Below are 15,433 nucleotides of genomic sequence, written 5' to 3'. Positions count from 1 at the left end.
ACACGTCATCATTTTTCTCAGTAAATAGATTTCCAAAGGTGCTATTGACATGAAATTTTCACCAGATGTTGGTAACAACCCAAGTAAGCCATACATACAAAGAAACAAACAAAAAAAGTTCAGAAATTAAGTTATGTGTAATAATGTGAAATGACACAGGGAAAAAGTATTGAACACATGAAGAAAGGGAGGCGCAAACAGGCCTAATAACAGCTGGTTCAGTCCCAAATTATGGCCTACAAAAAGGTCTCATTGCCAAGGTGTCACACAAGACACATCTCATGATGGGTAAAAGCAAAGAGCTGTCTCAAGACCTTTCGCAACCTAATTGTTGCAAAACAATTATTCTGATTATTCTTTTCACTCCTCTATCAGAAATCTTGCGAGGAGCACTGGTCGAGGCAAATTTATGGTGAAATTATTGTCTTTCCACTTCCGTATAATGGTCCCAAAAGTGCTCACTGGACCATTCAGAAGCTTAGAATGGCACCTATAACCAATGCCATCATTATGATTTGCAACAATTAGGTTGCGAAGGTCTTGAGACAGCTCTTTGCTTTTACCCATCATGAGATGTGTCTTGTGTGACACCTTGGCAATGAGACCTTTTTGTAGGCCATCATTTGGGACTGAACCAGCTGTTATTAATTTCCACTGACAGGGGGCTGGATTGCTTTTTAATTACTGTGTAAGGTTTCAGCAGTTGTCTTGGCTTTCCATGCCTTTTTGCGCCTCCCTTTCTTCATGTGTTCAATACTTTTTCCCTGTGTCATTTCACATTATTACACATAACTTAATTTCTGAACTTATTTTTGTTTGTTTCTTTGTATGTATGGCTTACTTGGGTTGTTACCAACATCTGGTGAAAATTTAATGTCAATAGCACCTTTGGAAATCTATTTACTGAGAAAAATGATGACGTGTTCAATACTTATTTCCCCCGCTGTATATTTCTGAGAATACATTTAAAAAAAAAATTTGTTTTTATTAAAAACAGACATTTCACCAGATGTAATTTAATACATTACTTACCATGTAATATATTTGCCCTTCTACTGGTTTGCCATTGACATAAAATGCAACATCTAGAGAATCTTCTAATGACAGGACTTTATTAGTCACACTCAGATACAGGAAGCTGTTCTTTGTGGAATTCTTTGGGCGCACTTCTTTTGTTGACTTGAAACCATCCACTGTTGCCTGTTGAAATTAATCAATCAAAAATGTAGGCCTACATATGGAATAATGTAGAATACAGTAACTTAAAGTTTTTTTTTTTTTGGCCTGTTTCACACCACCCACAAAATCATTGTATGTTGTAACTTAATACATAATAGTAAAAATAGTAAATATTAACAATGGGTTCAATACACTTTAACTGTTGATTTTTTGGGGGGGATTACCTTATTACAAAAAGAATTTGGAGAGTTCTATTTGAGAAAGTCTCTTTCTTTCGGCTTGCTCCCTTTTTTGTCAGGGGCCACCACAACAGAATAATCCGCGTAGCAAAGCACACAAATATGAGTAGCCTACGCAATTGGTTTTCTATTGTTAAGTGTCTAGCTGTAACATTCTAGCACCACATAGTTTCAAACTGTACAAGTTTGGCACCGCAATGTGGCAAAATGCGGGGAAAGAGCAGTGCTAACCCTGCTCCGTGACATTTTTCTTTAATTTCATGCATTAAAATGCTTAACTAATTTAACACACCACCCCGCCCCAGATTTACCTAAGTCAACATAAATTTCATTCAGTTGATTGGTAACGTACATGATGCAGGGCAAAAACTCGCTTTGTGATGTAGCCTATAGAATGCAATTAGAATGCCCTTAAAATTCAAGATATTGGGCAAAAATACCTATGTATTTGAGTCTCATGGGATTATTTAATTGCAGTGTAAATGCATTTATGCCATGTCTAAGCTGTAATAAATGGTCTGTAACTATATCTAAATGCCAATTCAAATGCAGCCTCTGAAAAAAATTGCTTAAATGTTTGTGTAATTAATTCTTTGTTGAATCAAATTAAATATTTCATTCTAAAGCTACTTTTTTTTAATAAGGGCTTTCGCACCGGATAGTTCTAGGAACTAACCACCAGTGTGGTTCCCCGACAACTAATGGTTCCCATAGGAACGTTTTCCTGGTTGCATTTGCACCGCCAGTAGGAACTCTGAAGTGATGTAAGCCGCGCTGTAGTTGTGACTTTTTTTTTTTTGTGCTCGCATTCTCCGTATTCATTAGTTCACGATCTGTCTAACAGTCCTGTCTAATACGTTATTAGATAGAACTGTTATACATAGAAAGTAGACAGTAATGAAAAGTTATTAGGATGCAAATTACATAATCATGTTTGTCTTCCCCTCATAGCCGCGTTGGATTTTCTCCTCAGCATAAAGGTTAAGACGCCCATCTATCACTGTTTTCCATATTCGTAGAGTTAATTTCTGGAGTAAATTTATAGGCTATAACATGTGTTTACACAGCCTTTTTTTTTAAATGGTGTGTACTGGTGTTTCGCGTGCGTTCGGCCAATCAGCATACTCTAACGTCACCGGTAGTTCCTATAGTGTTGAAGTAGCAGCTAAATTAGTAGATTTATGAAAAGGTTCCTCCAGTGCGAAAGCCCCTAATGTCTATTTGATGTTTTTCTCATTTAACCTAATAATGATTTTAAATTATCTTTTGGGGAAATTTCTTAGCCAAATTTGATGTGTGATTAATTTGCGATAAATTTTATTAATCGGCACATCGAATAATTTTAACGATTGTGTTCAGTTTTGGTTTTGTTTTCTCTGTGTTCTGTTCCTGTTTGTCTGTTCCCTGTCAGTCAGTCACTCTCGACATCACGTCGGTGACCGGTGAATAGGAATCCTCTCTAGCGAGATTCCTATTTGTCAGTCACCGACGTGACGTCTCCGTTCCCTCCTTCAGGGAATGAGGGTTACATACGCGACAGAGACGTTCCCTATACTAGTTTATCTTCATAGGTTTTTCATTGAGTTTTCACTTGTTCCACTTGTATGTATTCAAGCCTTGAGTTTCTTTCGTTCTAATGTCCAGTCATGTTAATGGTAAAGTGGTTGTGTCTGATTTATTCTCCTGTGATCTCCTCTGTGTCCTGTTGTTAATTTAATAAAGACTGTATTTGTTCATATACTCCTTTCGTCGTACGCTTCATACAGCCATATGTGACAGAATACTGGACCAAGACAAGATTTTTTGTGGTGTTATTTTCTCTTTGTTTCGTTATGTAGGCCTACTTGCCGGCCACCCAACAGCTCTGTCTAGAGCTGGTGGAGCAAAGCCTTGAGGACCACACAAGGACCTTTTTAGACCTGGCGTACCTCACCAACTCCCCTTACTGCTTGCTGTGTGTTTTTTTTTTCACCATCGGCCCTGCGGGCGACATCACCTGCGCCACTCCAGAAACAGAGCCCAGCCAGCCATCAGCCAGCTGCATGGACATGATGCCAGAGCTCACCACAGACAAAGGGCTTGAGCCTGCCGCGATGCACGTGCCAGTGCCAAGAGCCAGGACTGAGCGAGCCAACACCCAAGAGCCCCATTGAGGATCTGACCAGGTGCGTGAGCCGGCTACAACTTGTGATGCCGTGAGAGTACTTGTGGAACATGAGGGCATGGAGGAAAGCCCTGCCCAAATTCCCACCTTTGAGGGTGAGCTGCAGCTGGCCTCTGTACATTTTTATGATTTGAAAGAGGATATTTTGTTTCTCCAGTCCCCGCTGTCTTCCGTCCAGTAGAGTCTCTCCTATGCCCCCGTTGGTTCCACCCAGCTCAAAGTCTCCTGTGCCTCTGCTGGTTCTTCCCACCTCAAAGTCTCCTGTGACTCCAGTGTTCCCACCCAGCCTCCCTCTCCCACCTCCTTTTCCCAGTTCAGCCAGTTCCTCTGCCCCACCTCCTCTCATTCCCTTCAGCCCCTACACTCCATTGCCACTCTGTCATGTGGATTTACCACAGGTCTTCCGGTCTCCAGCTCTGCTCATTCATGAGGATCCTTGCATCCAGCCACTGAACATGACTTATCGGTTCCACCTTGGCTCCTCCCTCCCTCGGCTCGACCTGGATCATCATCCTGCATGTGCCACTAATTTACAGGCCTTCAGTTACGTTTCATCCCTCCACCCCTTCGGCTCTGTCAGGCTCTGTCTTCCCTCCAGCCTGCCTGGGCTCAGTCCTCTGGCAACCTGGCTCCACCTTGGATGCTCGTCACTGCGGCTCAGATCTAAGAGCTATGTAAGGCCAGGAAGAGTAGGCTATTTTTGAGTGGTTTCGGTTGTTCCTACATTTTTACATCAAATTAGAATGAATTTTAGAACAAAAGTTACTGATGAATCATGATTTGTTCATGAAAACGTTCATATGCAAATTTCACTCTCAAATTCATGCACTCGCACAGTTAGTGAATGAGACCTAATGCATTTGCCAGCAGTGTGAAACAGCCTTCACAGGTATTAAAATAACTTTATTCTTTGATTGTTTAACCTGCACTGAAATGGAATGTGGTGTTCCTTCCAACTTGAAGTTTTGAAATGCAATTCCCTCTTTATTAGTTGTAATATTTATGGACTTTTCTTTGGTGCTTGAGACATCTAACTTCACTTGAACACCTTCAGCTGGTGAACCATTTGGGTGATGGACTGTGACCTAAAAAAAAAACAGAAACCACTGTTACCCTATCCCAAAATCATCAGCAAAATGTTTTCCATTATAGAGTGAAAGCTACCATTATGAATTACTGCAAGCGTAATCCTTTATGACTGACAGTATCATTATGATGCATAGTATTGTGAATAGAAGTTTGATTATATCAAATGGTGTTTTATTTACCACCGCTTGAAAGGGAAATGTAGGTGTGTAGAACGATCTTGTCCGAGACAGATCCACACTGTATGGACTCAAAACAACGGGAACGAAAGCTGCTGATTTCTGTACCTCACCACCTTATGAGAGGTGCACAGACATTTTAGGTAAAAAAAAATACAATTAAAAAAAATGACCTTTTCAGCTAAGAAATGTTTACTATAGAACTGTAGGCATCGTAACATTAGGCTACATAGCACATGCAGACAAATTACATAGGTTTGTCTGTTTAATCAATAGTCTGTTCAGTTAATCTTGCATTTTTGGGGCCAGATTTACCAAACAGGGCAAATTAGCATAAAACTCCAATCCCATAAAAGCACAGATGACAGTTGAAAGTTCTGCGAGTAATCCACTGACAATTAAAAATAAATAAAACTGACACAGAAAGAAGACAGATGCAGCCATTTCAAGAGCAAAATAGATTGACTCTTTTTTGTTCAATGTTAAATAATGGCGCAAATACCAACCTTAGCAAATCCTATGAAAGGGAAAATCCAACAAATGCATACTGTATACAATAAGGTCAGCTGCGAGAATATCTGTGCATGCCTCATTGTGTGTCTTTAGTAAACCATAACAGTAGTTTTAACGCCAAAATTGGGTTTGTGTTGGCACGAGCTGTTAATAAATCTGGCCCTTAGCCTTTAAAGGTCAATTAACTTTGACAAAAATGGTTTCATGTCTTGTGTCACAATTGATTACTTAAAATATCTGTGACTGTGACAGCAATGTAGAATTGGGCCCGAATCACTGCCAAATTTTCTAATGTTGAATCCAGGAGTTGCTTTATTTCTGAAATTTTAACTGTAATCTCAGCACGGCCTCCTTTCACCTAAAAAGGGGGAAACACCATGAAACAATATTAAAGAGTGATCTATGAGTATATAGTAATCTATGAGTGTACTTACCCTTCTTGGCGATTAAATAGATAACGGTTTCTACTCACAGATCCAGTTTTCTTCAGTCCCTTGATGAATTTGATTTCTCCAGGATTATTTTGTGACTCGTCTTTTTTCATCCCAAACCAACAGTTGAAAGTACCATCAATAACCTTGCCATATGTGTATCTTTCAAATGATTAAAAATAAACAAAAATTAATCTACTTTCTCAAATTTAGTAATTTCACATTGATACCATTAATAGAATAGTTCACCTCAAAATACAGGTTTGGAATGGCAGAAGGATGAGTAAATAATGACAAAATTCTTCTTTTGGGGTAAACTATCTCTTGAAGAGTGTTATTTGATCTGAATGTGAACTTACGAGGCTTGAATGGTGAACTTGAATGTCTCCGCATTCACAAGCAGAAAGGCTTTCTCTGACTGAAAAGTAACCTCAAAACTGGGAGGAACTGACAAAAATGCATTGTATTTGAGTTAGATGCAATACGATATCTGTGAATAAAGTTATTTGTTTATATATAAATACAAATGTCTAGTTTAATTTCATTTACCACATTTCTGGACCCTGAATTCATACACTGCAGGATTTTTCTCATCACCTTTGTAATGTGCTGTAATCTTCCATACACCAGGTCTGGAGAAATTGAAATAAACATCTTACAGTGGATATAAAAAGTCTACACACCCCTGTTAAAAATGCCAGGTTCTTGTGATGTAAAAGAATGAGACAAAGAAAAATCATGTCAGAACTTTTTACACTTTTTATGTGACCTATAACGTGAACAGTTCAATTGAAAAACAAACTGAAAACTTTGAGGGGGAAAAAATGAAAAATAAAAACCTTACAATGACCTGGTTGCATAAGTGTGCACACCCCTCTTATAACTGGGGATGTGGCTGCGTTCAGAATTAACCAATCACATTCAAACTCATGTTAAATAGAAGTCATTACACACCTGCCATCATTTAAAGTGACTGATTAATCACAAATAAAGTTCAGCTGTTCTAGTAGGATTTTTCTGGCATTTTCTTAGTTGCATCTCAAAGCAAAAGCCATGGTCCGCAGAGAGCTTCCAAAGCATCAGAGGGATCTCATTGTTGAAAGATATCAGTCAGGAGAAGGGTACAAAAGAATTTCCAAAGCATTAGATATTCCATGGGAACACAGTGAAGACAGTCATCATCAAGTGGGGAAAATATGGCACAACAGAGATATTACCAAGAACTGGACGTCTTGAAAATTGGTCAGGGAGGCTTCCAAGAGGCCTACAGCAACTTTAAAGGAACTGCAGGAATTTCTGGCAAGTACTGGCTGTGTGCTACATGTGACAACAATCTCCTGTATTCTTCATATGAATGGGCTATGGGGTAGGGTGGCAAGACGGAAGCCTTTTCTTACATAGAAAAACATCCAAGCCCGGCTGAAGTTTGCAAAAACAAACATCAAGTCCCCCAAAAGCACATGGGAAAATGTGTTATGGTCTGATGTAACCAAGGTTGAACTTTTTGGTCATAATTCCAAAATGTATGTCTGGCGCAAAAACAACAATTCACATCACCCAAAGAACACCATACCCACAGTGAAGCATGGTGGTGGCAGCATCATGCTTTGGGACAGTTTCTCTTCAGCTGGAACCGGGGCATTAGTCAGGGTGGAGGGAATTATGAACTGTTCCAAATACCAGGCAATTTTGGCACAAAACCTTCAGCACGACAACGACCCAAAGCACACATCCAAATCCACAAAAGCATGGCTTCACCAGAAGAAGATTAACGTTTTGGAATGGCCCAGCCAGAGCCCAGACCTAAAACCAATTGAACATCTGTGGGGTGATCTGAGGAGGGCTGTGCACAGGAGATGTCCTCGCAATCTGACAGAGTTGGAGCGCTTTTGGATAGAAGAGTGGGCAAATATTGCCATGTCAAGATGTGCCATGCTACTAGACTGCTGTAATGCTGTAATAAAATCAAAAGGTGCTTCAACAAAGTATTAGTTTAAGGGTGTGCACACTTATGCAACCAGGTTATTGTTCGTTTTTTTTATTTTTCCCCCTCAAAGATTTCAAGATTTATTTTTCAATTGAATTGTTCACGTTATAGGTCACATTAAAGGTGGAAAAAGTTCTAACATAATTTATCTTTGTCTCATTCTTTTACATCACAAGAACCTAGCATTTTCACAGGGGTGTGTAGACTTTTTATCCACTGTATATGGACTGATGATAAATACAGCAGCTTCAGAATGGTTCCATCTTAAAAGACTGAATAGCATAGTAATATTTATTTCCGTAAGTATCAGAGATTTTATACTTCAAGGTATTTAACTAAGATAGAAAATGAGATTGACTGTACTTTGAAATATCAGGGATGTGGTAGCTCATTGACAGAATGCCATCTAAAACTTTGTGTCTCGAATTCTTGACCTTGTTCCCAGCAGCATTCTGAGGATATAAAGGTCAGTTAGGCATCTCTTACATCCCTTGTAAAAAAAAAAACACTTAACAAAAAGCTGAGAAAATCACTTATTTGTCAAAGACTATGTCTGAACGGATTTAGAATGATGATCAAAATTTATCAAAATCCTTAAATGGAGTAGATCACTTCCATCAATACCCCCAAAGATTCAGTCCTAGACCTCTTCCTAGGTTGGGATTTAATTTGGTAATGTCAGGCAGTTTTGTCAGATTTACATGCTTTTTAATGTTTGATGATACTTGTATTTCAGAGAGGTACATAAAGTACCTCCTGAGAAGTAGACAAAACGCAGACTGAAAGCATCCTTTCTTATTTTTAGTTTAAAATAAGTATACTAACAGCATACAGTTTATTTTCGATAAACACATTATGGCAAGAATTTAAGATACAGGAATAATCCTATTTCATGAGATAATCCCAAAAAAAAACAAAAAAAAAAAAACTCACAATGAATTATTGACAGTAATAGAATTTGTTAGTACTTTCATACTTACATATATAGAGACAAGAACTATCATTGATTTTGGTCGCATGGAGTGGTCCAGAGTGAAGACCCTGAACAAAACTGAGAAACACAGTAAACCAGGTAAAAACAAAGCAGTAATATACATACATGAATTTTTGACTTGTGACATACAGTATACATAAAGAAGACATTTTTTATTCAAAACAATGTGAAAATCATCCTGATCACTCAAAACAATATAGTCATTTAACTTTTGTAAGACACTAATTGTGAGAATGGCTGATATGCAGGGAAACGTACGCATAAACTGTTACAAACATATGCATAAACTTGTTATGTTACATGCATAAACTGATGCATGAAACATCATGAATAATGCTGTGATTCACACCTGAAGAGACAAAGACCCTCCCTGGGAATATCAATGAGGAATGTGACAGAGGAACTATAGAGAATGAATGTGAGGAGACTTAATGATTGAATGTATTGTTTTGGCTTATTCACGAAATCAAGTTTAAGTTAAAAGTAGTAATCTGACTAAAAATTATCTTTACACAAAGACTTTAGTTAAAAACTTTAGACCTACACTACCGTTCAAAAGTTTTAGATCTGTACGTTATTTAAAAAAAAAAAAAAAAAAATCTTCTGCTCACCAAGGCTGCAATTATTTGATCCAAAATAAAGCAACAACTGTTTATTTTTATGTTTTCTATTAATATATACTATTTAATATAATAGTTAAATAATACTATTTAATATACTATTTAAATGTATATCCTCCTGGGACCCAGAAAAAAAAAGTTTTTTGAATTTAGTTTTTTTCCATGTCATCACACTGTTTAGAGCACAATAAACAAATGGTAAAAAAACATTTTTGCAAAATAATATTTTATTCATACGTTATGCTATGTCCTCTGTAGTGGACACCAGGACTAAGTTGTTTAAAAAATAAAATGACATGAAATTATATGTATAGGCAAAACCAATGGGATTTTTTTTTCAATCACCAATAAATTTGGGGGTTTCAGGATTTTTTCAACCAAAATTTGTATAAAGATGATTCTCAACTATGTTATGAAAGAAATAACGGAATGAATTGATACACCATTTTACTTTATGCAATATGTGGGTAAAATGTCCATAAATTAATATTCCCATTCAATGCAATGTATCTATAAACTGTATCTAATTTGCACCTTAATGTGTTCTTGGAGCAACATTTAATGAAAAAAGAAGTGTAATAATTGGAGTAATAATTAGCAACATTTTAATAATAATATCTAATATTTCAGAGGAATATTGATGTATAGTTTATTTCCATATTCACTTGTTGTGTCTCACAAAATGCCTGATAAACATGATTTAAGTCCTGGTGTCCTCTACAGTGGACACGTATGAAATCAACGCCCTGTTCTGTAACAGAAAATATTTTTTTTATTTGAAACCCCTCAACATTTTCCTGAGATGTTGTTTTATGAAATACAATTTGAAAAGTAGTCCAATTTAAATTATAATTACAATATATTATCATATTTCCATAAGAATGGTACATTTGATCACTAAATTAATGTCAGACATTTTTAAAGACCAAGGAGAAGTTGTTTTCATGGTGAAACCTCCAAACATTTCATATCTCTGAAAAGTCCTGAATGTGCTCTTTACAGGACACCCAGGTTGTGTCATGTGACATGTATGATGTCAGAGAAATTCACTAAAATATAATGTCCACTACAGTGGACAAAAGTCTATTCTTGGGTCCCAGGAGGATATTAAAATGCAATTTATTCCTGTGATAAAAAATGTCAGCACCATTACTCCAGTCTATTCATGTCACATGATCATTCAGATATCATTCTAATATGATTTGCTGCTCAAGAAACATTTTTGATTATTATCAATGTTGAAAAAAAAAAAAAAAAAAAAAAAAAACAGGATTCTTTGATGAACAAAGTTCAAAAGAACATTTATCTGAAATAGAAAGTTTTTTTTTAACATTAAAAAATGTCTTTACTGTTACTTTTGATCAATATAAGGCATCGTCATTGAATAAAAGTATTAATTTCTTTCAAAAACACAACAACAGCAACAAAAAAAACTAAACTCTTACTGAGCCCAAACTTTTGAACAGTAGTGAATAATAGATTTCTATTTCAGATAAATGCTGTTCTTTTGGACTTTCTATTCATCAAAGAATCCAGGGAAAAAAATTGTACACAACTGTTTTCAACATTCATAATAATAAGAAATGTTTCTTGAGCATCAAATATTGAGCTATTCAAAATGCAAACGTTCATTGTCTGAGTCCTGCTCTTCTTCTGAGGAAAATGCGATCTCTTCGTCACTATCCAGGACGAGCTGAAGAGCTTCCTCGCCTGTGTAGCGTGCCATCTTTTAAACGCGCAGGAAAGTGAATGAAACTTATGAAACTTAATGATTTTTAAGGCATCGTTGGGGGCGTTTACCATTTCGCATAGATCGCCACAACACATTATCTTATGAATAGCCGCTCTGCACGTGGGTGTGATCACTAATGATAATTAGCTGAGCCAGGAGAAACTGTACATCTCTTTAGTTTCATACAGATTACATTGCTGGAGAATATTTGTTTTAAATGTGAATGGTTTTATTTAAAAGTAGACATTTCAAGCTTTCTTTAGACGTACGTTTTATGTTTGTGTGATAAGTATTCACTGAGTTTCAGTTCCTTATTCAGACGTCTTTCAGAAAGCTCATCCTGTTTATTTTCTTTATTGTACAAAAACACCGGCACGTTCTTCGGGCTCAGAGGGTTAATCTTCAATTTTCCTCAAGTTCATTGTCTGGTATCATCTTCGTTTTATGTGGTTGTGTTTAATGTGTTTGTGTGCAATCTCCTGAGTATTCATTATGGATTTAACAAAGACTGTTTTTGTTATTCACGTTGTGACATACTGTCATTTCTTGATGTTAATGAAAAGAAATCATCTTGGTCACTGTCGTAACTCTCGTTGCCTGATGAGGGAATGGAGATGTTATGTCTGATGGCCAATGAAATTGGCGAGTGTAATTTGCATGCCTAGCCACTCCCCCGGTGGCCTGGAAATTTAAGAGGTTATCCAGGTGGATACCCAGATACCTGTATGAGGTGACCTGTTTGATCTCCTCCCTATGAATGGACAAGGGGGTATGATCCCCCACCGACGAGGGTCAAACACCATCTCCTCAGGTTTTTTAATGTTAATGGTGAGATAGTTCTCGTCACACCACACAACAAATTGTTTAACCTCAGAGAAATACAGTGATGGGTCTGAGTTCTGGTGAAGCAGACTAAGAATGGCAGTATCGTCAGAGAATTTAAAAAACAGGTTGCCCGGGAGACTATTAGTACAGTCATTAGTATAAAGAGTGAACAGGACCGGGGAACTTACACAACCCTGAGGTACACCCGTACTGATGCATTTTGATTCAGAAAGTGAATCGTTAATCCTAACATTTTGGGTTCTATCTGTTAAAAAAGAATAAAACCATTTAACAATAGAAGGATTAACATTCATCTTAGTCATTGTCTGTAAGAGCAGATGAGGCCGTAAAGTATTAAAAGCAGAACTAAAATCAATAAACAAAAGGCGTGCATAGGCCTTGGGATCCTCCAGGTGCTTAAGAGTTAGGTGGGTGATGCTATTAAAGGGATAGTTCACTTTGAAATTAATTTTTGATATGTTTTAGCTTACCTCAAGGGCATCCAAGATGTAGGTGTCTTTGTTTCCGCAGTAGTTTCAATTTTGATATTTTTAGGTCAAACCGTTCTTGTCTGTCAGTCATATAATGCATGTCGATGGTCACTGGCTCAAAACACAAGCACAGAGTCCAAATTAAAACAATTCCCCATCGTCCAAATGAAACAATTCCCCATCATAAGTACACAATGATGGCCTAAGACACGAAACGAGCGGTTTGTGTGAGAAAACGAACAGTATTTATATCGTTGTTATCTCTTGAAAACAGCACACGTCCAAATGATCTGACGGCGCGGGCGGGTATAGATATATACATAGATGTCGGCATCATCGGCCCCTCTTCAGCATCGGTACCCGCGAGTGTTCAAACTGAGACCGCTGGTCCCTCTACAGAGGCCCCGCGTGTTTCGTTTGGAGCTCCAGCAGAGGATGCAATGTCGATCACTGCATCACAAGGTGGGCATGAGTCCTCGGGAAGTGAGGATTTGGCTGTGTTGCCGCCCTCGGGCGTGCCAGCATTGCCCGAGTCTGATCCCGAGCTGACTGCAATGCTTTCCCGGGCAGCCGCGGCCATTGGGCTCGAGTGGTCCCCGCCACCCGATCCAGTGCACTCGCGGCTGGATGATTGATTTTTGGGAGCGGCCGCTGACACTCGTCGCCGCCCAACCCCAATACCATTCTTCCCGGAAGTGCATGAGGAAGTCACGCGGTCCTGGAAGGCCCCCATGTCTTCCCGTGATCGTTCGTCGGCTTTCTCCGCCTTTCCTCCCCTCGATAAGGCTGATGCTTGTGGGTACACTGGGATTCCCCCGGTGGAGCGTTCTGTCGCGATGCAGCTGTGTCCGACAGGCGCTTCATCGCGTGGTGATCCTAAGCACCCATCCAAAGCCTGTAGATTTTCGTCTACTATGGTGGCGAAGTCTTACAGAGCGGCGGGACAGGCAGCTGCCTCTTTGCATGCCATGGCCATCTTGCAGGTCTACCAGGCCAGGATGCTCCGTGACATGCACGAGGGTAGGACAGACCCAGGGCTCTTCGATGAGCTGCACGCCGCCACCGACCTCGCTCTCCGAGCGACGAAGGTGACCGCGCGCTCCCTGGGTCTGGTGATGTCCACAGCTGTGGTCCAGGAGCGACATCTCTGGCTGAACCTGGCCGATATGCGTGAGCCCGAGCGGACTCGTCTGCTTGATGCTCCCATATCCCAGGCCGGCCTTTTCGGTGCCGTCGAGGACTTTGCCCAACAGTTCTCGACTGCCCAGAAGCAGACTGAGGCTATTAAGCATATTCTGCCCCGACGCTCCGCTGCTCAGCCGTCGGCACAGAATCCTCAGCCTGCTCGCCGCCGAGGGCGCCCTCCCGCACGGCCCCAGCAGCAGCCTTCATCTGGGCCGCGTCGTGGAGGAAGCCGCAGGAAGGCGCCACAGCCCTCTCCGGCCCCGCGGCCCGCTAAACGCCAGGCCAAGCGGCGCCCCTGAGACGGGCTGCTCAGGATTGGCGCTCAATTCTGTTCAGGAGCTGGTAGCAGGGCCACTCCTTCCCCCGGTGGAGGGCCAGGGGAGAATCTTTTGTTCTCAGACAGAATTGAATCCCCCAATCCTGAGCCGACAGAGTCCGAGGGCCGCAGTGCGCGCCACCCTCGGGTCCCGCCACTGCCGCCCTCCTCTGTCCCAGAGGTGCGGGATGACAGCATGCGCCGCCCACGGGCCACGCTCCTCTCATCCCCCTCTGTCGCCAGACCCCTGCCAGAGCACGCCCCCGTGGGACGCGCGCCCTCCCCTGGCCTCCTCTGGCAGGACGCTATGCCACCCTCGCCGGTGCCGGTCATTCCGCCTCGCTGCCCCACCGACGGTACGTCTGTGGTTCGTATGACCCCCCTGGTGCACTTTCTGGAGGCCTGGCTAGAGCTTCCCAGACTGTCCCGCTGGGTCGCGAGAACCATCAGATTCGGCTACGCGATTCAGTTCGCGATATCTCCTCCCCGCTTCAGGGGAGTCCGCTTCACTATGGTCGGTGGCAATGCCCCTGTCATGAGAGCGGAGGTCGCCACCCTACTGGCGAAGGGTGCGATCGAGATTGTCCCTCCAGCCGAGATGAAGTCCGGCTTCTACAGCCCTTACTTCATTGTACCCAAGAAGTCCGGTGGGTTACGACCAATCCTCGACCTGCGCGTCTTGAACCGCTCCCTTCACAGGCTGCCGTTCAAGATGCTAACGGCCAAACACATCCTCCAGTGTGTGCGGCCGCAGGATTGGTTTGCAGCGATCGACCTGAAGGACGCCTACTTCCATGTCTCCATTTTACCTCGACACAGACCGTTTCTACGGTTTGCTTTCGAGGGGCAGGCATACCAGTACGCGGTTCTCCCTTTCGGGCTAGCCCTGTCTCCTCGCGTCTTTACGAAGGTCGTCGAGGCAGCCCTTGTTCCCCTCCGGGAACACGGGGTTCGCATCCTGAACTATCTCGACGACTGGCTGATCCTAGCTCACTCTCGAGACCAGGTTTGCGAACACAGGGACCTAGTGCTCCGGCACCTAGCTCGTCTGGGCCTTCGGGTCAACTGGGAGAAGAGCAAACTCTGCCCCGCGCAGAGGATCTCTTTTCTCGGTATGGAGATCGACTCGGTCGGTTACGAGCTTACGAGCGAGCACGCGCAGTCACTGCTGACTTGTCTTCGTCAGTTCGAGGGCAAGAGTGCGGTTCCACTGAAACTTTTTCAGAGGCTCCTGGGGCATATGGCATCTGCAGCCGCAGTAACGCCGCTGGGATTGCTTCATATGAGACCGCTTCAGCTCGTCAGACCTTCACCCCGTGGACGAACCTCAGTTTTCTACGGGCCGGAGTGCCCCTAGAACGAGTTTCCCGGCATGTTGTTGTATCAACAGATGCCTCCACCACGGGCTGGGGCGCCATGTGCAATGGACATGCTGCCGCGGGCTCCTGGACAGGACCCCAGCGCCTTTGGCATGTCAATTGCCTCGAGTTGC

The 15,433-nt window shown here is 41.5% G+C and overlaps 1 protein-coding gene across 1 annotated transcript in view; it reads right to left on the bottom strand.

The window, feature by feature from the left end:
* Window positions 1-15,433, bottom strand: part of LOC311276380 (uncharacterized protein) — a 77,244-nt gene that overhangs the window by 44,058 nt on the left and 17,753 nt on the right. Inside the window, exons 4-12 of the mRNA XM_084386016.1 lie at window positions 8,759-8,829; window positions 8,142-8,230; window positions 6,341-6,423; window positions 6,151-6,238; window positions 5,833-5,953; window positions 5,589-5,718; window positions 4,851-4,963; window positions 4,506-4,667; window positions 1,033-1,200 (exon numbers count right to left, since the gene is read on the bottom strand). Of these exons, the coding sequence (XP_084242142.1) occupies window positions 1,033-1,200; window positions 4,506-4,667; window positions 4,851-4,963; window positions 5,589-5,718; window positions 5,833-5,953; window positions 6,151-6,238; window positions 6,341-6,423; window positions 8,142-8,230; window positions 8,759-8,829 (1,025 nt within the window). The remainder of the gene's footprint in view (window positions 1-1,032; window positions 1,201-4,505; window positions 4,668-4,850; window positions 4,964-5,588; window positions 5,719-5,832; window positions 5,954-6,150; window positions 6,239-6,340; window positions 6,424-8,141; window positions 8,231-8,758; window positions 8,830-15,433) is intronic.

The sequence above is a fragment of the Rutilus rutilus genome, assembly GCF_951802725.1.
Source record: "Rutilus rutilus genome assembly, chromosome: 17".
In the NCBI taxonomy this organism is placed as follows: domain Eukaryota; kingdom Metazoa; phylum Chordata; class Actinopteri; order Cypriniformes; family Leuciscidae; genus Rutilus; species Rutilus rutilus.
Note: the sequence above shows the minus strand (reverse complement) of the source record. Positions and strands in the feature narration are given on the sequence as shown.